General features: G+C 45.4%; 1 protein-coding gene across 2 annotated transcripts in view; it reads left to right on the plus strand.

Annotated features, from left to right (window-relative positions):
* Window positions 1–6,256: 6,256 nt before the first annotated feature.
* Window positions 6,257–25,231, plus strand: part of adarb2 (adenosine deaminase RNA specific B2 (inactive)) — an 857,007-nt gene continuing 838,032 nt past the window's right edge. For both annotated transcript variants that reach the window (XM_038798319.1, XM_038798320.1), the window contains exon 1: window positions 6,257–6,786. In XM_038798319.1, the coding sequence (XP_038654247.1) occupies window positions 6,687–6,786 (100 nt within the window). In that variant the 5' untranslated portion in view covers window positions 6,257–6,686. The remainder of the gene's footprint in view (window positions 6,787–25,231) is intronic.

Here is a 25,231-nt window from a genome sequence, read left to right on the forward strand (position 1 = left end):
ACCTTATTTTTTATTTTTTATAAATTTAGAGTACCCAATTATTTATTTTCCAATTAAGGGGCAATTTAGCTTGGCCAATCCACCTACTCTGCACATCTTTAGGTTGTGGGGACGAAACCCACGCAGACACAGGGAGAATGTGCAAACTCCAGACGGACAGTGACCCAGAGCCGCGATCGAACCTGGGATCTCGGCGCCGTGAGGCAGCAGTGCTAACTCACTGCGCCACTGTGCTGCCCTATGAGGTGACCTTATTGAGACATTTCATATTCTCAGGGGGTTTGACAGGGTGTATGCTGAGAGGTTGTTTCCTCTTGTGGGAGAGTCTGGGACCAGAGGGCACAATCTCAGAGTAAGGGGTCGCCCATTTAATACAGAGATGAGGAGGAATTTCTTGTCTCACAGTGTACCGAATCTGTCGAATTCTTTACAGTGGAGGGCTGTAGACGCTGGTTGGTTAAGCATTTTCAAGGCTGAGGTAGACAGGTTTTTAATCAGTGAGGGAATCAAAGGTTATGTGGATAAGGCGGGAAAGTGGAGTTGAGGATTATCAGATCAGATCAGCCATGATCTCTTTGCATGGCGGGGCAGACCCAATGGGCCGAATGGCCTATTTCTGCTCCCATGTCTTATGGTTTTATGGCCATAAGATCCAGGAACTTCATGCTTAGGTGCAGGGGGCAGGGGATGGGAATGGAGGGGGAGGGGGATGTTCACAGGGTGGTGTGGGGGTAGAAGGGTGGGTGTCAAGCCTAGAACTTCCGCATGGCCAATAAAATAATGTGCGGGTTTCATTGGGAGATAATCCGCTGCCAAAAAAAAACATTGCCGTGTTCTACTACCACCCAAATTGTGCCATACCCTTCCAGGCCTCCATGTTCTGCATTACATTTCTTCAGACAACGCGAGCTGTCTTTCCCATCTTTTCACCTGCACGACACTGCCTCCGCAAGATGCTGTTCCTACTGCACACCAGTAAGCAAACTTGGCAAAGGAAAATTGTTTTATTAAGAGTGAACAATGCTAAGAATCAACAAAGAGCTGCGGTCGCGATAAGGTTGCAATTCAATGTCAGGAATCTTTATATATGTACCTAAACTGAACACCATCCTGTACTCTTACATTTAACACATTGGTTGCAATTACTAAGTTGCTACCACGCATTTCTTAATCTATATTCAATTCGGTGACATTTAGAATTTGAGGTTTCTTGGCTGCCTGATGATGCAACAATGCCACCTTAACGTCGTCACAAAATGGGAAGAGAGTCAGGTGAACTGATGCCACAGGGCATCAATAACTAGCTTCCAACAGAAAAGCAACAGGCTCAGAAGCAGAGGTGGGGGCGAGAGAAAAGCTACAAAAGGAGGAAAAGGAGCTGAGGAAGACTGGAAACGCACAACATATTCCTCAGCTCTGAACAGAGGGGAAGGGGGGGGGGGGGGGGGAAGATGGGTTACTGTCTCAAGATGGTGATTTCATCAGATGCTGACAGGCGTTTCCAGCATTATTTGTTCTTATCAGAAGTGTCAACGTGGATGTTATAGAATTATGGCATGGCATTAAAAAAAAAACAGAAACCAAATAGTTCCGTTGAATAAGAACTTAGGGATCCATAACATGAACATTTATTTCAGCTAATGGTGATTTAAAGGAAGAAAATTGGAAGATTACGAAAAGAAATGTAAAGGGGAGACAGAAAAGATGGTAGAATGAATGAGAAAATAGAGAAAGAAGCAAGTGGAAATGCAGGAAAGTGGAATGCATCTGCTGTTGTGGGACTGGTGGGTTCAGGTAGCAAGGTGCAGAGCATAGTTATACTGAAAGCTTTGTGTTGTTGAAAGCAAAATACTTCACATTTAACAGTGCTTTTAATGGTCTGAAGACATTCTAAAGCACCTCACAACCAATAAAGTATGTTTAAAATTGAGTCAGTGTTGTAATGCAGGGGATATGGCATACAGTTTGGATCAGCAAGACATCAGATAGAATTCAAAGTGCAGAAGGAGGTCATTTGGCCCATCAAGTCTGCACCGGCCCTTTGAAAGAGCACCCTACTTAAGCCCACACCTCCACCCCATCCCCATAACCCCACCTACCCTTTTGTATACTTAAGGGGCAATTTAGCATGGCCAATCCACCTAGCCTGCACATCTTTGCACTGTCGGAGGAAACCCACGCAGACACGGGGAGAAAGTGCAAACTCCACACAGACAGTCCCCTGAGGTTGGAATTGAACCCGGGTCCCTAGAGCTGTGAGGCAGCAGTGCCCAACCACTGTGCCACCGTGCTGTGCTGATTCAAGTGTTAGTTGAAGGCTGTTGGCCAAGCTGCCGGGAAAACTCCCCTTAGTGCCAGGCTAGTTTATGTGTCCAAAACTCTAGGGTGAAACACAAATCAACAACTTTTTAAAGAATTCATTCATGTGGGTGTCGCTGGCTGGGCCACTATTTATTGCCCATCCCTGAGGGCATTTAAGAGTTAACTGCATTGTTGGGGATCTGGTATAGGCCATACCAGGTAAGGATGGCAGATTTCCTTCCTTCGAGAACCAGGTTAACAATAATTTCATGGTGTCATCTTGAGACTTTTAAATCCCGATTTTTCTTCATTGAATTCAAATTTCACCGTATGTCACTGCCTCCCCTTTGAGCTCAGAAGCAAGAATGCCACCATTGAGCCAAGTCTGCCACTTACAAGTCTACCATTGGACTCCGACAGACTGAAGTTCAGTATGTGTGCTCTTAGAAGCCTAACCTTAACCCTGCTCTCCTGGCTGGTAACGTGTTAACGTTTTGACAATGTGGCAGGCTGGAGTGCCCACACATTCATAACTGCTAAATTAACCTGTTTAAAATTTGTACAGTTGTGGGCTGTCCAATTTTATTATAAACAGCTTTGCATAGGACATACCATACCTGAGACAAAGCCGGAGGCGGTTACAATTTTTGAGGCATAAAATGTTTGCAAGGGAGTCAAATCGGTGATATGACAAAAGCAAAATGCTGCAAATGCTAAGAATCCGAAATAGAAAGAAGAAATGCTCAAAGTGTTCAGCAGCCCTGGCAGCATCTATGGAGAGAGAAACAGAGCTAAATTTTCATGTCAACGATCTTTCACCAGGACTTGATCTGACACGTACGTTATGCCATCAGTATTGATAGAATAACAGCAGCCTAATTGAAGTTGAGAGTACATTTGAAATAAGCAACTATTAAATAACATCATGAAATCACAGTGCCATTCCTCATTATCGGATCTCTTTGCTTATAGGGAACTGCTACATGGTGTTTTGCAATGAGGCTTTTTAATTTTATTTTGATTTACTTCTCCATTTCATCCGTAATATATGAATTTCGCAAAAGGTAAGAATGAGCAATGTACATCTTCATACAGAAATCACGGCAACATGCTTTTCATTAAGTGGGCTCAGGTTTAATATGCTGTATATTTAAATCTAATTGATAAAATACAACAGCAACAACTAATCTGACAAACAATAAACAGCTCCTCTTCTGTGGCTAAGTATGTCCGTCTCAGCCAGGGTATTTAACCAGCATGGGAACCATTTATTGCCTTAGACAGAGCTGACAAGTGCAAGTTCCCAGATTGTGTTATTATAAATCATACAAGCCACAATCTTCCTTTATGTTATAAATCACAGATAAAAAAAAACAGAACAAGTTTGACAATGAGATAATGCAAAAGCGAGTAAAATATGATTCTGATGAAAAGGTAATAGCCATCTATACTGCAGCATTTTATTAACCAGAAGTATGACTATTAATATAAGCATGCTGGGTTTTTTTTAAACGGGAAAATTATGAAATCTCACAGTTGTGAAGAAGGTTCTACTACATCTATTTTTTTCAGTTGCTGATCTATTGGTTCTGCGTTTATAGCATCTTTTGTCTCTCATATGAACATTTGCTCTTACCTTTTTGTTTTAAGCAATTCAAAATTGACAGCTAGAGAGGGGCAGCATGGCAGCACACTGGGTAGCACATCTGCCTCACGGCACTGAGGACCCGGGTTCAATCCCGGACCCAGGTCACTGTCCATGTGGAGTTTGCAAATTCTTATCATAGATATCATAGAATTTATAGTGCAGAAGGAGGCCATTCAGCCCATCGAGTCTGCACCAGCTCCTGGAAAGAGCACCCTGCCCAAGGTTAACCCTCCACCCTATCCCCATAACCCAGTAACCCCACCCAACACTAAGGGCAATTTTGGACACGAAGGGCAATTTATCATGTCCAATCCACCTAACTTGCACATCTTTGGACTGTGGGAGGAAACCGGAGCACCCGGAGGAAACCCACGCACACATGGGGAGGATGTGCAGACTCCGCACAGACAGTGACCCAAGCCAATTCTCCCTATATCTGCTTGGGTCTCATCCCCACAACCCAAAAAAGATGTGCAGGGTAAGTGGATTGGCCATGCTAAATTGCCCCTTAATTGGAAAAAATAATTGGGTACTCTAAACTTAAACAAAAAAAAACAATTTCTGGATTATGAAATGAAAAAATGAAAATGAAAATTGCTTATTGTCACGAGTAGGCTTCAATGAATTTACTGTGAAAAGCCCCTAGTCGCCACATTACAGCACCTGTCCAGGGAGGCTGGTATGGGAATCGAACTGTGCTGCTGGCCTGCTTTTAAAAGCCAGCGATTTAGCTGAGTGAGCTAAACCAGCCCCTATCCCCTATGGATAGTCATGAGCAGAGTTGTTGCTTTGTGTGGCTTCATTAAGTTACATTCCCAGGCTCATTACATGGAAATGTGGGATGAGCAACGGTAGATCTGGGAAACAAGTCCATTCAGTTGTCTCTGAAACTATTGGCATCGGTGTTTTAACACCCCCTTCATCAAGGTTGGAACTTGAGTGCCATAGGGGATACCTTCTGGACCCACGGCCACTACTATCTAGAAGTCAAGGGCAGCAGCTACCTGGGAACCCCACCACTTGGAGGTTCCCCTCCAAGTCACTCAGCACCCTGACTTGGGAATATATCGCCGTTCCTTCACTGTCGCTGAGGCAAAATCCTGGAGATCCCTCTCTAACAGCACTGTGGATGTATGTACACTACATTGGACTGCAGCGGTTCAAGAAAGCAACTCACCACCACCTTCTCAAGGGCAATTTGGCATGGGCAAGAAGTACAGACCTAGCCAGTGAGGCCCACATCTCTTGAATGAATTTTTAAAATGGCAATAGCAACAGCCCCATTCAGCCCGTCGAACCACCCGGTTAGTAACCAACCCTTAATTCTCTCAAATCATCGTGGATTCTGGAATTTTTTAAAACCAAAAATCAGGAAACGCTAGAAACACTCAGTCGACCAGGCAGCATCTGTGGAGGGGGAAAACGAAGGGTTTCCATTTCAGGTCCACCACCTTGCATCAGAGCCTTGCATCAGAACCTGCTAGACGTGCCTAACTAAAATCCAGCAATCTCGAATTTGACATTTTCATTCGGTCCCCAGCCTCAAAAACTTTTTCTTGAGGTTGGATAAGGGGGGGCGAGTGTGTTCCATAGCCCCCTCCCAACCCCCACCCCGCTTTGTGTGAAGAGGTACTTCCTGGTGTCAGCCAAGAAGGGTCTTGCTCCAATTCTTCAGCACACGTTGTAAGGCAGCAATGCGTACATAAGTTCGGGAACAGAGAGGAGGGGATGAAAGATCCTGCTGGGTGCAAGAGATCCTGGCGGTGGGAGCTGCAGAAGTTATATATATATCTCCGCATGTAGAACAGACAGCGGTGGGTGAAGTCGATTCTTTAAGAGATTGACCTGTTTGAAATGTAAGGAAATGTATCAATTTAGGTGCAACAGGATTTCCTCACTCTGGGCATAATTAACCTGCTAATTGATTACAAGGATTGCGGCATCTGTGTGTGTGTGTGGGGGGGGGGGGGGGGGGGGAGAAATGCATTTGTATTTAAAGACATCGATACAGTTTAAGGTAACAGCAACAATATAAAGCCTCTGAAATCCCCCTTTTATGCAGTATTGCTCCTGTAAACGGTGCCTCGGGCTTTGCCTAGGATTAACGTTAGCTCCCAGACTCTGTACATTCACCACAGCGCACTTTCCGACTTGAGCTCCCCGGCATCGGTCAGCCTAATGGGACCAGAGTTTTGCAACTGACGGTGGGAAGAGGGGGGGGGGGGGGGCTGAGCTAGGTTGAGGGGAGAGGTGGGAGGGAATTGGTCGCTGTTGATGTCACAGCCAAGAGACAGTCATGATTGGATCTAATTATAATTTGCGGCAGCAAATAGACTAGCTTCCCTGCACGATCGCCTGCAAAGTGGATAGTGCCAAGCGAGAGAGAGAGAGAACCTAACACAAAGTAAGGTTTTGTTGTGTTCAAAGCCCGCCAGAGCAAGCTGGAGGTCGCAGCTTTTCGTACAAGGGCTAGCTGACATCCGTTTGAGCCTGGGTCACCTCACCCTCCCCAAGTGCTGAGTGTGACAGCTTCAAAAGGAGGGGGAGAGAGAGAGTGAGAGAGAGAGAGGAGTGGGAGCTGGAGGGTTTGAGAAGTGAAAGAGAGAAGCGGGAAGCGAGTCACCTCCACACTGAGATAATAGACACACACAAAAACAAAAGAGTGGGGTGAAGAAGAGAGGGGGGAAGAGGAGGGAAGGACGCCCCTTGAAGTATTACATTCTCCCAAACTGCGGCAATGGCCTCAGTGCTGGTGAGCACCAGAGGCTCGGGGAGTGCAGGCAGCCAGCTGAAATGCAAGTTCAAGAGGAGGCGAAGGAGGAGATCCAAGAGGAAAGGTAAGAAGGGGGCTTTTTTCTTTCTTTATATTTTTTTTGCTTGTGTTTGAAGAGAGAGTGTGGCGGTGTCGTTTTAAGACCTGGACAATGCCGGAAGAGGACTGTCACCAACTGCAGTGTCCTATTAGCCGGAGATGACAATGATGTGGTGCAGACAGTGGCTGCTTAAAAGTGGAATTGATGAGGGTTTGAAGGGTGCAGTGTCTCTCCAGTCAGTGACTGTCGGCGCAGTCACTCTGTTCTCGCGGGCTCTGCAGGAGGACTTAACCCAGAGAAGAAGTGGTGACTTTTGACTGGAGGTATCCCACCTCCCGCCCCCTTCCCAAGTCTCTTAACTATAAATGCCGGTAATGGTACAGGGAGCAATGTGTGAGGAGCGTATGACATTAATGACAATGGGAGCAACTCTCTCCTGTCTGCCTTCCTCCTCCCCTGGCGGGGCCAGTTACTGTTCCTGCGGTGCTGGCTATGGCAGACCAAACTTGCCCCGTGTCCTTCATTCGTTCTCTTGGTCACACTGCTCTGAGCTTAAAGAAGACAAGGATGCTGCATCCGTTCTTGAAGACAAAGAATGTTCTTTTGGAAGTGTTATGTTACTGAAGTTGACATGGCTTTGTTTTTTTTTCCAAGTTGGGGCAGTATTTCGGGGTCTGTGCTGGTTCCAGTAACAGGATTACAACCCCCCCCCCCCCCCCCCCCCGGCACGCACACACCCTCTCTTCCCACTCAGCAGAACGCAAATTGGGACGAAGCGGGGTGAGTAGGGGGTGTTGGGAAGTGCGGAGAGGAATCCTCTCAATGATAACCGGCAAAGTGTGTCCTGAGACCCAGTCGGTGACAGTCCCTCACCTCCTGGGAGAAGTCAATGTCATTCGAAAGAACTTCTTGTCCGAGTTCTGCTGCAATTGCCCCCCCCCCCCCCCCACCCCCCATCCTTTCCTCCCCAATCCCTTTTCCCTCATTACAAACAGAAAGATCACATCGGAGGGGGGGGGGGGGGATGCCGTGTGTTTGACACCAGCTCCAAGTCGCCATGGAAACACAGCATAAACACCCGAAGCTTTTACCTTTCAAAAGTTGCAGGGTCTCTGTTGTCAGAATACCGCTGTCAGTGTTGAGTTGTAATTAGTGTATGAATAACTGCCCCCCCCCCCCCATATACACCGACAGCCCCGCTTTTGTATGGGTTATTCAACTCGTTTATCAAACTGTTCTGACTCTAAAGGGGACAGAATGAACCGGCGTCTGAGTTGAAGGCAGCAATTGTCCCCAATGTTCCCACAATGGTGTGGGCTCCAAATTGGTCCCCCTGTGCACTCCAAGCCGCTGGAAAGGCGACATGAACGTCCCAGCTTCTTCTGGACTATATCAGATATATTTCCGGGGGTGGTGGTGGTATAGACCAAGATTTCCACTGAACTGGTTCACATTCCCTTACAGTATCTCAAACTTCAGACCGCTGCCTTGTCACAGCCCCGTGAGCATGATGGTGTTCCGTCAGTTGGGTTTGATTAATTCATTCCGAACCCCACCTTCAGGATGTATCGCACACAAACTTTTCTGGTCGTTTACAGTGTGTTGGGCTAATTTTCAATTCAGCTGTAACAGGAATGCCTGGCCAGGAATGTTATTTTCTGGACCTAACACATGCATATACACACATGCACCATGCATACGTGTATTTGTGTATATGTAACATGTGTATATATAAATATCAATACGTATGGGCGTGTGTGAGATAGATATGTCTATAACGAAAGGGAAAATGCTGGAAAATCTCAGCAAGTCTGGCAGCATCTGTAGGGAGAGAAAAGAGCTAATATTTGTTTATGGATATCATGTGTGTAAGTGTGTGTGATATGATATATATGTGGCTGTGATATATATGTGTGCCTATATATATGTGTGTGTATAAATGGGTATGTCTGTGTATGTGCGTGTGATATATAGGTATGTATGTATGTGTACAATACACATACATTAATACTCGTGTGTGTATATATATATATATTTCACAATCCAATCATCCTGGTTTAATTTCAGGATAATGTTTAAAATAGTTAGGATTCAGCCTCTGCTAAATTCTGCCTAAATTAGCTGACAAAACGTGACGCATTTAGCCGCAATCATTCATTTTAGTCCGGCTCTGTTTATTATATTTTGTTTTCCAAATTTTAAATGTTTCGGAACTTTGTAGACAGCTACAGAGACACTGGCAACTTCACAGGAGAGAAAGAGCGATAGAAGCGGAGGGAGAGGGAAATAAGGCAGGTTAGGGGGAGGGAGAGAAAGACAGTGTAAACGGAACAACAGTGTGGCAACTCCCGAGGAAATAAGAGGTCAATAATACTGAACTCATGACGGAGGTAGAGGCCAGGTGAAGAGATGGAGAGATGAACAACAATATGATGGAAAGAAGTGGGTGTAGGGAGATGATACTTGGAAGTGACCGCATGTGGGACTTTTCCTTTTAAATTACACATCCATGGAAACAAGAATATTGAAAAAAAAATCGGAGTTGATTTGGTCCTGGCTGCTTTCGAACTCTCTGCACAGCCGGGCTGTGTCGGCTCCTTCCAGAGGTGCCCCCCGCTTCTCGCCCGCTGGCAGCCGAGGAGGGAGCAGAGTGGATTTGATGGTAAAATTAAATCGATTAATTCTTATATCCTCCGCCTAATTCCACCAAGCTTCCCCCCCCCCCCCCCCCCCCCATCGCCCTTCGCGCTGTGAGGCGTGTGACAACAGCGGGTTAGAATTACATCAAAGGCAGGGGCAAGAGCTCGCCAACTAAAAGGCAGAAATGCCAAGATTGCCCCCCCCCCCCCCCCCCCCCCCCCGGGGGTTGGCGCTGAACCCTTGCCTCCCTCCCGGTTTCCAGGGCAGTCACCATCATTGCCCCGTGGATTTGCCCACTGACCGCCCCTGCCCAGCAATCATTCCTCGTCCCATTGGCTCGGAGCTCAATTCCCGCCAGTTCATTTTAACTGCTGGAAAAATACAACTTTGGATTTTAATTGCTTGCAATAAAAGGGAGAAGGATGCAGTCCTGAGCAAGACTCGCGCGTTGTAGCTGCAGTGATGATGTTCTGTTATTATTAACGCAGTAGCCCCGCCGGGATATTTCTAATAATTTTCTGATTTTAAAAAGGGGTTAGAGGGATATGGGGAACAGGTCGGGAGATGGATTTGAGACCAGGAAGACATCAGCCACGATCTGATTGAATGACGGAGCAGTATCGAGGGGCTGAATTCTGCTCCTTATTCCTATGTTCCCTCGCCCTCACTCACTCAATCTCTCTCTCAGTAAACCCCACATAGTTCTGACAGGAATTTTTGTTCATGTATTTTATTTTTAATTGACACTGCCCTCATTCAATCCATTCCTTTTAAATTCTGTGACCTTGTTTTGCATTCAGGAGAAAGGTTTGGGGGTAGTTATGAAGGAGAGTGGGATTGGACAAGGACACGCTCCTTCTGTGGCTGGGACAGAGTTCTCTCATTTCCCAAGTATTGAATTGAGGGCTGTGGGGTTGGAACGGGTTTTACCTCGGCAACGTCTTGACGGAGGTAAAGAGCTGAAAAGAGCGAGAAGACGTGATGAAGTAAAGCAAGAGTGGAAAGCCCCCGAGGCAAATGCAAGGACTTGAGCAAGATGACACACCTCCCAATGGAGCTGGTACCCCGTGAGAAGCTATTGAGAAGCCAACTTGACAATTCGAGAGCCCTTCAGGTCTCGAGCAGAGTGTCTGCCTGGTTACACTGCCTGGCTACACTGGGAACATACCTCTTCATTCACCTGAGGAAGGCGCAGTACTCCGAAAGCTAGTGTTTGAAACAAACATGTTGGACTTTAACCTGGTGTTGTAAGATTTCTTACTACACTGGAGATGGGGAGTGGAGTTGGCGGGGGAGCAGGGGTAAGGGAATGCACGAAGAATTGGAGTTTTTTTCAGGCCGTTTTTGAAATCTGGTTTGAGGATTTCAGGCGAGGGGATTCCAGAGGACAGGTTGTAGTGGGAGAGAGAAGACAAGGCGGTGAGGAGGCTGAAGACAATAATTGGTAGTGAATGATTAGGCCCGTCTCCCAGCTTCCCAATAGAAACACCGAACAGGTCGCCCCAGAGTACAAGGATACCATCATCACACTTCAATAAGTCATCTTAAAAGGATATCCCTCACCTCCCCCATTCACTATTTGACTTAAGTATAACTTGACTTTTGCCTGTAACGGCTTCCAGTACACTTGCAAAAAGGGTAACAACGTGACTTTACAAAGCAACAAAGCAGCCGGGTTTCTAGGTGATTAATCCCACACTCGCCATACGCCAGTGGTGGTGCAAACTGAGGGAGAGAAGGAAGGCTCATGGCTATGGGCCCGAAGCCTGGGACAGGCTTGCGCTCTCACTCAGCGCCTCTGGCGCCAGTTGCAGGAGTGGGAGAACCGGGAGGAGTTGGCAGGAAACAGCTTTACCCTGCACAAGGGCACCTCCCGGGCACCACACCAGGAATTCCGCAAGGGGAAGGCTGACTGTGAGAGTTCACAAAAAAAAGGAAAGTAGCAGAAAATAAACTGTCATTCCTTGTGGAATGTAAAGAAAATCGCTTTGCAAACAAAAAGCCAGCGGGCAGGAAGGACGACAGCAAAGTTGTTCCTCGCACACGCATTTTCTATTCAGTGAGGTAATGGATGGAAAATGATTGGAGTGAATGATGTGCTTCGGTCAGGTTCTGAGCGCAATGTGCAATCTAATAGCCGTGGCTTTCTTAAAAGAGTTAGACATGTCTAAATAGGTGTTATTTTCAAATTCCAAATCACCAAACTTGAACACGACCCCCTCTCTTTGAACGTAGCTTTTTGTAGACTGCAAGGAAAGCCATGTTACTGAGAGGTAGCACTAAAGGGACTTGCAGAGCAGACTGCCACCGTGACGATTTGAGTTGACTGTGGTTTTATTAAACGCCAACTGGGAGCCGTTGTGTAACCCCCGCAGTTTACAAGCAGCCAAGGGCACAGTCAAACTCATTCCACATGCTTCTGCTAAGTGAGTGCTGACTCCCCAGTGAAATGGCGCTGAATATCATCACTCCACTAGCTGCTACTCCTCGCTTGGCGATGTTTGCAGATCAAGTTGGTCCTGACTAAACATCCACACAGTTGTAGTAGCAGAAGTGCTTGAGCTTGTCTAACAACCACCTCGATTCATGAGTGAGCCAGACACACTTCTGATTGAAGGCAGCCGGCCTCCTCATTGATGAGCAAGCACAGGGACAGGCAAGGGGGCCCACCGACCCTCTGAAACAGCACCCCACACAAACCCACTCCCCCAACCTATCCCAATACCTTACCCCTTTCCAATCACGGTTTTATTTAACGTGTTCAGTTTAATTTGAGATGTATTTGTTTAAGCACCTTTAAGTAGCTGCCATTTACATTTATCCCTCAGTTCATTTGATTTAGTTTTACTGCTTCTCGGTTTTATCCCCAAATAGGGGTGTACCACCCGCCATTCAATTAGACCAGGGCTAGTTTTCTATTTTAACCTAATCTCGCTACCTTGGTTCTATCGCCCCAACACCCCCACCCCAAATCTACCAACCATGGGTCTGTAAAGTTCACCTCAGATTGGGTGATTGAGTTCCTAGTTGGCATCACCCCGAGGCGATCTTTGATTTTTCCAGGCTGTGCTCTCTTGTCCAGCTCTCCCTCCCAGAATATCGTTTCCCCTCTCTCCACCTTCTACCTTTTCTTAAGATTGAACATTTTGTTGCGTTGCCACATATACAGATCCCAGCAGAGTTTTGATTCTGTACGACTTCTTCAGGGAGCTCTGACGAAGAATCATGCAGATTTGAATCGTTAACTCTGTTTTTTCTCTCCACAGATAGTGCCAGACAGAATAATTCGGCCCATTGAGTCTGCACGATACGTGAAAAACACCTGACTTGCCTACCCCATCCCATTTTCCGGCACTTGGCACGTAGCCTTGAATATTAAGGCGTGCAAGTGCTCATCTTGGCACATAGCCTTGAATATTAAGGCGTGCCAAGTGCTCATCCAGGTACTTTTTAAAGGATGGGAGGCACCCTGCCTCCATCCCCCGCTCAGGCAGTGCGTTCCAGACCGTCACCACCTTCAAAGAAGTTTGTCCTCAAATCCCCCCTGAACCTCCCGCCCTTTAACTTGTGCCCCTGGTGACTGACTCTAACTGATAGCTGTTCCCTATCCAGCCTGTTATGTTCCTCACAATCTTCTACATCTCGATCCGGTCACCCCTCAGAACTACTGAGTTAATCCAGCATTTTCTGTGGGTATTTTTTTGTCTGTTTGTTTAATTGCAGACTCGCAGCATCCACAGCATTTCACTTTTTCTTTTAGCGTTCGAATCTACTCGGTCTCGAGCGAATTTGGGACCTTGGTGCCGTGAGGCAGCAGTGCCAAACACTGCGCCACCGTGCTGCCTAATCCAAGAATAATTTAATACATTTATCACAATCAAACTTGTCGTTATTTTCTTTTGCATATCACTTACCCGATGAAGCTTATTTCCTCATCCGACCTGCGCAGGCTGCAAGTGGGTATTTTCATAAAGTCTGTTTTAACTTCCCTGTCTAAAATAAATAGCCCCTCATGTTCAACAGGCGGCCAGTGCTGCTCCCGTAACTTGGGGGGGGGGGGGGGGGGGGGGGTGACAGGCGCTGGACAAACTTTTTTTTAAATGTTTTTATTCACATTTTTCACATTTTCCCCAAATTTGCACCCACCAACAATAAACAATATTCTGCGTCCCTCATGCCAACTTCCAGTCCCAGTGACAGCCTGTGTAATGCACTCACTGCCGGAATGTGCCAGAGTGCTGAATGAAAGGGGAATCTCAATCTAAAAGCGGCAACTTTAGCAGCCATATCAGACAAGAGACAGACTAACGGTATCAGTGCTGATGTTCTGTAACAAGATTTGTCTCAAGGTTTCAACTTTATTTTATCTGAGCCATTTAAAGCAACTTAAATCCTAGTTTGATAAGGTGAATATAACACAGGGGTCTGGGAGCGAGCAGTTCCACTCGTGTCCTGGCCCCTGGTATTGTTGTGATCAATTTCCTGCCAATAATGCAGCTTAAATGTTAAATCTGCCTTATGATGATGTAAATGTAACATGTCATTTATCTAAAAGGACATCCTCTTCATTCAGATACTTCCCGCAGCAGCAGCCTGCTGCTATGTGTTGAGATTAAGCAGAGCTGGGTTTTTTTGACGGACTAATCTTTAGGACATGTTGCAGATTAATATGATGGCTCTGACTAACAGCTGTAAGCAGATTTGATTTCATTTTTACATTCATCCATTCTGTGACTCGCTGGTCATAATTTTTTTTTTGGGGGGGGGGTCAGAGTTACGTTTCGTTGACTGGAGTTGGTCGAGGCTGATTGTCGGCAAACCCCCCCCCCCCCCCCAAAAAAAAAAACGCATCCTGTTCTTGCTCACTATCTGCCAGAAAGCCCACGACCATTGGGTGGAAATAGAATCATGCTCAACTGTGATGCCCCACGTGGTTGAATTGCCCTTCCTCGCGGGCCGTCGAGGTTCCGACTTGACAGACGAATGACAATCACTGACACACCAGCATTAAACCGGGCATTCAGGACAGAGAATGAAAGCGAAGAGGGAAGCATAATGATGAGGCTGAGCCACTTGACAATACAGCCACACCATGCAGTACCTGCAGAGTTGCTGATCACTCTTGTGGGAGACAAGTGTTTGTCCCTCAGTATAGTCCCTCGCTCTCAGCAGCAACGAGCGGGAACCCGCCTGCAACAAACTCTTTGAACAAACTCAGCTGAACTCCCCCAGCGATGGACACTGACACGAAGAAGGAATTCGCTGTTCAACGCATTTTGGACGCTTTTCACATAATGTTTGGCAAATGCAAACACTTCATTTCAATTTACACACCTGCTCAAGATACAATAGGTAAAAGCAAATTACTGCGGATGCTGGATTCTGAAACAAAACTGGAAAAATGCTGCACAATCTCAGCAGGTCTGACAGCATCTGTGGTGGGAGAACGGAAGGATTTTTGTCCATAGGTACAATGTCAGTAGACACGGTTCAGAACCCTCACAATATATTTTACCAGTGATCTCCTACGGTCCAACACACCACACGTGACAACATTGCCTTATAAACGAGTGAACAACATTGTTTCACGGTATTAGATTTAAAATGAATAGTTTAATTGAACGAGGTCAGGTTAATTGGAATGATTTTAGTAATGCACGATACAACCCATCGTCTTGAATGGCATGGTGCCACAGGAGTTTAACAGGTTTGTATGAAATGCCCTGGTCACCATGTTTCAGCGACGTGATGAACTCGTCCCATTTCACAGCTCCATTTAAACAGCAGAAAGTATCCCCTGAAACCGGGCCCCGCCATAAATTCGAGATAAATATGAAATGAGAAATCGAATAGTGTGACCCACTCGTGGGAGACGAGTTGTATTGAATTCTTCCGAGTTAGATTTACTGCGAGTGAGTCAGTATAACCTATGAAGTGTGTCTTGGGCCAATATATTCTGGCAGGATTTGGTGAGTCGCTGGATTTTGGGTCTCATATTCTTGCCTTTAACTAAAGACGTTTTGCTCCCATTGCTTCATTTGTATATGTTGAACCATGTCTTTGAAAATTGGACCTGAGCTAAGGAGGAGTCATTCGTGTGTAAGTGATTTGTAACTTAATTAGGTGAATGTTCCATTTATTAAAAAGGTACACGTTGCATAGGAAACATTCAGATTCTTATTTTAAAAAAGTACTCCTGTTGTAAAACACTAACTAGAATGTTCTGTCTTTTGTGTCATATAATCGAATTGCGCACAATTGGCCAATCGGCATTTTTTTTCAATTACATTGGTTAATTTCAGTAACTCGACAATAAGGTGATTGCAACAACAAAAAAACATTTACGAAGCTTGCATACTGGTGTGAGCTGGGTCAAAGCTTGAAAGTGTTCCTGTAATCTGCGAATCTTTTAATTTTGAGCACCATTGGGTTGTCAAAGCTGTTAACTAGTCTGCATACAGTTTGTCTGGGCGATTATTCTTCATTTGCGGGTGAAGGTAATTCACGTGAAATTCACCTCAAAATGGTTTTCCTGTTGCAATGAATAAAGGGCTCCAGTTAAGGTCAATACTGCCCAAGCTTAAAACTGGGAACAAGTTGCCCCGTACGCGCTAAATAGAATCATAGAAAAGAATACAGCACGGAAGGAGGCCATTCGGCCCATCTTGCCTATGCCGGCCCGAGGACACCCAGGTGCCCTTTCTGATCCCGCCTTCCTGCACCCGTCCCTAGCCCTGTAGCTTAACGTGCAGATTTGTGAGGAATTTGATTTTTTAAAACGATTGGAGCCTAGTTCGAAACCGCTCATCAGTTACACGCGGGATGAATGTTGTACGGTAGTAGCCCCTGTCATTCCTGGCCCTATTTCCAGTTCAACTCGCTACTGAACGGCAGGCCGGAGAGACAGGCTTGTTACTCGAGCCAAAATCTCACCCAGCCTGGTGGAGAAAAAAAGATTGATGCTTGCTGCGGAGTAGGATTGGCCCGCACCTATTTCGACGGTAAAACAGTCGTTGTTATCCTTGCACAACAATAAAAAGACTTGTGCAGAATCTAACACGTGCCCCGGATAACCTAGACCACTCGCGCCCAACCTGGCACAAGCTCATTCATATTTTTAGTGTGCCAGACGCTTCCCCACTCCCTCATACTTCAGGGTATTCACGAGCAGCCAGTCAATTGAACACATTGAGAGGCGCTGCCGGGCCTGTAAATGCACTAATCCTGTTTATTAGCACCCCTGAATGCTACAACACGCTCAACCGAACCAGCCGTGGAGAGAAGGGATAAAGCTGATAGTTCCGGTGTGAATTCTTCAGCAGAACTTCATACATGATCATTATCATTGTCGAGAAGTCGTGCCGAGCAAATTAACCAGGCCCCAAATGCGAGCCGAGATGACATTTTTCTTCTCCTGGCTTGAGATGTTTTTATTTCCGATCTCATCACTGCCCATCACCACCACCCCAGTCCCCATCCCTCTCCCTTCCAATTTTAGGCAATCAGCAATAACTTTAAAGACCGTGTCATCAGTCTTTGCATCTAATGATGTACAAAGAAAGGAAATGAGCCTCAGGTTAAGGCACTTCTGTCATTTAATTGCCGCAGATTCCTCTGGGGGAGCCAAGAGGAAATAATTATTCAGAATGATCAAGCTAAGGAAATAATTTCCCTCGCTGAGGACTAGGCTCAATGAGCAGCATTCTTGACTGCTATCAGGTTTATCATCATCCTCCTTCAATACCTCTCCACCTCCAAACCAGCTGGGGGCATTACAAGTTGCCTGTTTCCAGTCTTATCCATCTCATGTTAAGCACCAATGCTTCTCTACCTGCTCCTGCAGCATCACCACTGCTGTCTCTATCCTTAGCTCCCTCCTATTTCTCATTTACCTGCTGTTCCTAGGTTCGAAAACATAGTTTTAGTCTTAACATGTACACTGATAAAATTCAGCTGTCCCTCACAACCATCTCCCTGCACTGCTTCAAGTTGCTAATTTATCAGGCTGTATATCTGACATCCAGTTTGGAATGTGCAGGTATTCCAGTTAAATATTGGGAAGACCAAAGCCACACAATGTTCATATTGTCCTCATTCCCCATTCCAAGTTCTGTACCCAAGCTACCAACTCATCTCTCTCCCTGGCAACTGTCTGACACTGGACAACTGTTGGCACCTTTTAATAATAATAATTCTTGTTATTGCCACAAGTCGGCTTACATTACATTGCAATGAAGTTACTGTGAAAATCCCCTGGTCGCCACACTCCGACACCTGTTCGGGTACACAGAGGGAGAACTCAGAATGTCCAATTTACCTAACAGCACGTCTTTCGGGACTTGTGGGAGGAAACTGGAGCACCCGGAGGAAACCCACACGGACACAAGAAGAACGTGCAGACTCCGCACAGACAGTGACCCATGCCTGGAATCAAACCTGGGACCCTGGCACGATGAAGCAACAGTGCCAACGACTGGGCTACTATAAACCATTGACTCTGTCTACACCTCCTTGGGAAAGCGGGCAGCATAATCAAAGACTCCTCCCACCTGGGTTATTCGCTCTTCCAATCTCTTCCATCAGGAGAAGATACAAAAGTCTGAGAACACACGCGAACAGATTCAAAAAAAGCTTCTCCCCCACTTACCAGACTCCTGAATGGGTCTAAACTGATCTTATGGACTGAACTGATCTTTCTATGCATCTTCTCTACAGTTGTAGCACTACATACCGTATACTTCACCCACTGTCTATTTTTATGTATTTTCATTATATATCCTCATATTGGGTCATTGTCTCCCCGTGTCTGCGTGGGTTACATCTGGGTGCTCTGTTTTCCTCCCACAAGTCCTGAAAGATATGCTGCTAGGTGAATTGGACATTCTGAATTCTCCCTCAGTGTACCCGAACAGTTGCCGGAATGTGGCGACTAGGGGATTTTCACAGTAACTTCAGGGCAGTGTTAATGTAAGCCTACTTGTGACAATAATAAAGATTATTATTATTATGAATTTATCGTATGTTCTACGTTTTCATGAATGGAATGATCTGCCTGGACTGTACGCAGAACAATTCTTTTCACTGTACCCTGGTACCCGACGCAATAGATCTAAATATTACACCATGATGAGTTTTCAACCCCATATTTGCGCCTTTACTAAGGCCACCATTTCAACTTCCATATCATTGCCTGGCATCACAGCATTGACAAAGTCTCATCTAGACTTGAAACATTAGCCCCTCTCGCTCCGCAGATGCTGTCAGACCTGCTGAGATTATCCAGCATGTTCTGCATCTTTGCCTGACCTTGTCTTTGCACTTCTGCTGTTTAAATGCTCGATGTATTTGTGACCATTCTGATGCACTCCTCACCAGTCTCCTGCATTGTACCCTTCATTAAGCCTGAGCTCATAAAGCTCTGCTGCCAAGATCTAACTTTCACTTACTCCTGTGACCGCTGTTTACATTTGCTCTCCGTTACGCAGCACCTCAATTTAAAAATTCTTATTCTTGATTCCAAATCTCTGTTGGGTTTCACTCCTTCCTTTCCCTGTAATCTTCTCCACCCCCCTACAATCCCGCGAAACATTGATGCTCCTCTAATTCTGGCTTACTGCGGAACCCCAATTTTAACAGCTGCACCCAGCTCTGCCTGTAGTTGCCTCAGCCCAAAAGTCTGGGACTCCCTCCCTTCCCCTCTCTACCTTTCTCTTCTCCTTCAAGAAACTCCTTAAAACCTACTTCTTTGACCAAGCGTTTGGTCATCGGCCCTAATATCTCATTATAAGTGTCAAATGTTTATAAGACTTCTGTGAAGCATCACAGGATATTTTATTCTGTTAAAGGTGATATAGAACCACAAGTTGAGGCTGTATCCTTTGTGTTTGTGACCCACAGTGTGGGTTTAAGCTGACATTTTAGTTTGACATGCCAGTGCAGTAAGGGATATGAGGAGTCCATTCAGTCCCTCTAACATGGTCCACCATTCAGTTAGATCACGGCCGGCCAACACCTCAACCTAATTTTCCCACCTCAGCTCCACCAAAAACTGATCAATCTCAGATATGAAACTTCTAATTGACCCAGCGCCCACAGCCACTTAGGGTGAGTGAGTTCCAGGCTTCTCTTACCCGTGTCAATATCCCTCCTGGGTGGTCCAGTTCTAGTCCTTCCATTTAAGATTCTCTTGCACCACCCAGGACAAAATCGCTAAGAGCGTAACTATTAGGAAGCACTGTATTGTAGGTGGGGGATGAAAGGAAGGGAGACATTAAATTTGTTAAGGTGGCACGGTGACACATTGGTTAGCACGGCTATCTCACAGGGGTAGGGACCTAGGTTCAATTCCGGCCTTGTGTGACTATCTGTCTGAAGTTTGTTTGTTCTCCCCGTGTCTGCGTGGGTTTCCTCCAGGTGCTTCGGTTTCCTCCCACAGTCCAAAGATATGCAGGTTAGGTTGATTGGCCATGATAAATTGCCCCTAGTGTCCAGTGATGTATAGGTTAGGTTAAGGGGATGGGGTAGCCGTGCGGGTGTGGTGCTCTATTGGAAGGTCAGTGTGGACTCGATGGGCCAAATGGCCTTCTTCTGCACCATCGGGATTCTATGAATCGTGCGGATAGCAAGGATCCTATAGTATTCCTCAAAAAAGTCCAGATCTTTCTCCTAACCCACTGGTTAACAATCCTGCTCCAAGCAACAGCACCAAAATAAACTTGATACAACTGTCAGCTACAAGGGTTGTATTTGCCTCTGCACCAACAGTCATCGCACTTTAAAAGCAAATCATTATATGTAAAGTTCCCAGGCACTATGATGCTTTGGATAAGGTGCTATTGAAATGCAAATGTTATCATTATAGCTGTGTGTCACACACTGAGAAAGTTCACAGGCAAAGGATTAAAATTCTGAAGAAACATCAGTCTACAAACATTAACCTTTTGAGGGCAACTGACTGCACAATGTAAAATTGCCCAGAGTAATAGGGAACCAAATATAGTTTAACATTAACACCATTAACACCGTTCCTCAAGAACACGGAGAAGTTGACATAATTTGAATCTGCACTATCTTTAAAGCGGGTATTTTCTGGGAATTGTCAAAGCGATAATCTATTCCTCTTATTCCACATGTAAAAATGCATTAATGTGTAGCAGTTATGTTATGCAATTATACTGGTTTTCTGTTAAGTAAATAACCCATTGGTAAGATCTTAGGTTGACTTATCAGGATCAAAAAGCATCAATATACCGTTTTATGTCTTTTAAAGATAGGAATTGAAAAATACATTTCGCTTAAACTCCCGTTTGGAATGCATTTAGCTTTGAAGATATGCAATAGTTTTTTTTCATGATAGATCAGTCTCTCACGCTTGTGCTTGAAACTAACTGTTACACCAGTCCTATGAAACTAGATCCAGGACCTCCTCTGATTGGGAGAAATGAACATCAAGTGATTGATATTCCTCTAATCTGTAAGCATGGGTGCATGTGAGAGACAGTGATGCCCTTGTGAAAAGCTCACGAGTATCTCAAAAACCAACTGCCTTCCAATATGATTTCCATTAAGTGAGCTACACATAGGGTAATAGATGACTGGCAGTGAGTTACAAGGTAGTAATTCAATCCAGCAGTTCGCATGGATGTCATAAACCACAAGATTGAATTACTGCCTCAAACTCACTGCCAGATATTTTGCACACATTTTCTTCTGTAGTTTCATGCTTATTTTAAAATCATGCTCAATATTTTCCCATTTTTACCGGCAGGCTTTTAAGATGTAGTAACATGACTTATCTGGAAGAGTGGTAAAGAGGATAGCATGGTAACAATCTAATAATAATCTTTATTAGTGTCACAAGTAGGCTTACTTTAACACTGTAATGAAGTTACTGTGAGAATCCTCAAGTCACCACACTACAGCACCTGTTCGGGTACACTGAGGGAGAATTCAGAATGTCCAACTCACCTAACAAGCATGGCTTTAGTGACTTGTGGGAGGAAACTGGAACACCTGGAGGAAACCCATGCAGACACGGGGAGAACGTGCAGACTCCGCACAGACAGTGACCCAAGCCGGAATCGAACCCAGGTCCCTGGCACTGTGAAGCAACAATGCTCGCCACAGTACTACCGTGCTGCCCTATGTGCCTGGTGGTATATTTAACTTGATTCCCCCCACCCCCAACTAGTGAATAGGAGAGTCAAGTTACACCATAGATAGGATGTAATCGGAGAAAACTATGCAGCAGCTAATCGGGAGATGCAGCTTTGGAATGAATTTCTCTCCCTCAATGCCAGCAAAACTAAAGAGCTGGTCATCAACTTCAGGAAGCAAAGTACTGTACACACCTTTGTCAGCATCAATGGAGCCGAGGTAGAGATAGTGAGCAGTTTCAAATTCCTAGGGGTGCACATCACCAAAAATCTATCCTGGTACACTCACGTCGACGCTATCACCAAGAAAGCACAACAGCGCCTATACTTCCTCAGGAAACTAAGGAAATTCGGCATGTCCACATTAACCCTTACCAACATTTACAGATGCACTATAGAGAGCATCCTATCGGGCTGCATCACAGCCTGGTATGGCAACTGCTCGGCCCAGGACCGCAAGGAACTTCAGAGAGTCGTGAATACCGCCCAGTCCATCACACGAACCTGCCTCCCATCCATTGATTCCATCTACACCTCCCGCTGCCGGGGGAAAGCAGGCAGCATAATCAAGGATCCCTCCCACCCGGCTTACTCACTTTTCCAACTTCTTCCATCGGGCAGGAGATTCAGAAGTCTGAGAACACGCACGAACAGACTCAAAAACAGCTTCTTCCCCACTGTCACCAGACTCCTAAATGACCCTCTTATGGACTGACCTCATTAACACTACACCCATGTATGCTTCATCCAATGCCAATGCTTATGTAGTTACATTGTATATATTGTGTTGCCCTAATTTGGATTCTCATGTATTTTCTTGAATTCTGTTTAATTCCCTTTTCTCCCCATGTACTGAATGATCTGTTGAGCTGCTTGCAGAAAAATACTTTTCACTGTACCTCGGTACACGTGACAATAAACAAATCCAATCCAATCCAATCCAATTTGTGGTCAAATAAATTTGTGCACAAGGACATTATTAAGAAATGTTTTTTTCTATATGTCCATATCTCCAGCCTATTTTTCTTGCATCTAGTTATTTATCCAACTTTTACATAAATGCTTCAGCTCAGAAGCACTTTTTAAATTCCTAGGTCACCGTCAAGCATCTCTGCAAATGTATTTTTCTGACTCGTCACCCATGCTGAACTTCTGCATATGTTAGAGATTTTGTCTATAATTCAGATATTGTAAACTTTTGTTGAAAGCTGTGTGCTTCTTTTGGGTAACCAAATAAACTAAATCAATAAATTGAGGGATAAATTAAAAGGCAGCCTCTTAAAGAGATACTGCATCAGAAGACATGGATCTCAAAGAAAACATAAAACATTAAAACGATATGTGATTAAAGAGTTGATAAAACACCCCAGTCCCTGCTGTGCCCAGTAGGCACTGAAGGCCTCGATAGCGCCGGTGGACTCCATGTGCGCCCTTTCCAGGAACACACAGCAACAAATATATGTGGGTGGTACGGTAGCATAGTGGTTAGCACTGTTGCTTCACTGCATTAGGGACCCAGGTTGAATTCCTGGCTTGGGTCACTGACTGCACGTTTTTCCCCGTATCTGCGTGGATTTCCTCTGGGTGCTCCGGTTTCCTTCCACAAGATGGTTTTGTTCGGTGAATTGGACGTTCTGAATTCTCCCTCAATGTACCCAAACAGTGTGGCCAATAGAGGATTTTCACAGTAACTTCATTGCAGTGTTAATGTAAGCCTACTTGTGACACTAACAAAGATTATTATTATGGCATAACAGAGGAAGAGGGGCAGATAGTCGGGACGGGAGCCCCCTCAATCACCTGCTGCCTGGACTTACTAATGGCCAGCTTGGCCAGGAATAGGCCCACAAGGAAAATGAAATGAAAATGAAAATCGCTTATTGCCACAAGTAGGCTTCAATGAAGTTACTGTGAAAAGCCCCTCCTCCCTCCCGACCCGCCATTCTGCACCAGGTGCCAGAGCTGTGTGTGTGTATGTGTGCGCCATTAGAAGTGTGCATATGTATTTTAATGTTTGACTTCAGTTAAAACAGCTCATTGACAGGCAGAATGATGATGTTCAGCCAGTGGAATGAGGGGAGCAAAATGGGGCTGATGTGGTAGGAACAAATTGAGCAGAAAAGAGCTCACCAGGCAGGCAAAGTAACTCCAGAGAATAGCAAGAATTAATTGTCCCAGGCAAAATTGGCCGAACTCGACAAAGTGATTCCAGGAGCTTGCATAACATTTGTGCACATTGCCCCTTGTCACAAAACCCAAAGGTGTGTTTGTAATGGGGTGAAGAGGATTCAGCCTGTTTATCTTGGCTGTTGAAGACAGGAATGAGGTAGACGTTACGTTATATGGAGATCCATGGATTCCTATTGCATGCACTTTAATACATTTCCAGATAACTTCTAAAGACAAAACAATGCCAAAACTTTATTGTGTATAATTTGATTTAAGATGGGGCAAAAATACATGGTTCCATAATTACCAAATGCTGTCAGATTGCCTCAGTTCTTGGAACCACAGGGGTTTAAAAGTTTGCTTAAGTATTCGGTAATTTATAGGATAGTTTTGCACTGCGCAGATTTTGGGTCACCAGCATAAACTTTCACAGCTGTTGATTTGAATGAGTTCAAATTCAGTCTTTTAAACAAGCAGCACTGAGTAGCATAATGAATTTTGAAAAAAACTGTTCCCCTCATTTCTGGTTTGAAAGCAGCCTAGATTGTAATTCTCCTGCTAATGGCTATAAAGCTCATAATTAAAGCATGTTTGAGCAGTCTCTAACTAGTTTCTAGCTGGGTGAGCCTCCGGCGCTGGTACTTGAAGACACCAAGTGATAATGTCACACTGACACATACAGTAGGGTGTGGTTGTGAAGTGGCTGCTGGCATGTTTTGCTGCATAACAGACCATAAGAGATAGGAAAAGGAGAAGGCGATTCGGCCCCTCGAGCTTACTCTACCAGTCAATCGGATCATGGCTGATCCAACATTCCTCAGGTTCACTTTCCTGCCCTTTCCCTGTCACCCTTGATTCCCACTGATCAAGAGTCTATCTACCTCAGCGTTAAATATACACATGAACTCGACCCTCACAGCTCTCTGTGGCAAGGAGTTGCAAAGACTCACAACCCTCAGAGAAGAAATTCCTCCTCATCTCACTCTTAAATTGACACACCTTTATCCTGAGACCATGCCCTCTGGTCCTAGACTCTCCCATAGAGGGAAAAGTCCTCACAGCATTAATCCTGTCAAGCCCCTTAAGAATCCTGTGGGCGGGACTTTCCGCCCGCCGTACCAGTTTGCTGGTGCAGCGCGCCCCTGCCATCAGTGGGATTCTCCATCCCGCCAGCTGGCCATCGTGGGCAGCCCCACGCCGCGGGAAATCCCCCGGCGTGGGTGCACTGCCAGCGCAACGGAGAATCCTGACATGGGAGAATCCAGCCTGATATGTTTCAATGAGATCACCTCTCATTCTTCTAAATTCCAATGTGTACAATCCCAAATGTTCTGCTTTTTCGATCTTGCTCCAACACTGGATACAGAAGAAGAAGAAACCAGTTACATTTCCCACCCTAATTTCTTTCATCTGGATGAATACAGAACAAATTCACTCTCAGGACGGAGAGCAAAGAGGACTAACTGACTATCTGTGAGGCAACAAATCTTACTGCTGATTGCATC

Source organism: Scyliorhinus canicula, chromosome 5, assembly GCF_902713615.1.
Source record: "Scyliorhinus canicula chromosome 5, sScyCan1.1, whole genome shotgun sequence".
Classification (NCBI taxonomy): domain Eukaryota; kingdom Metazoa; phylum Chordata; class Chondrichthyes; order Carcharhiniformes; family Scyliorhinidae; genus Scyliorhinus; species Scyliorhinus canicula.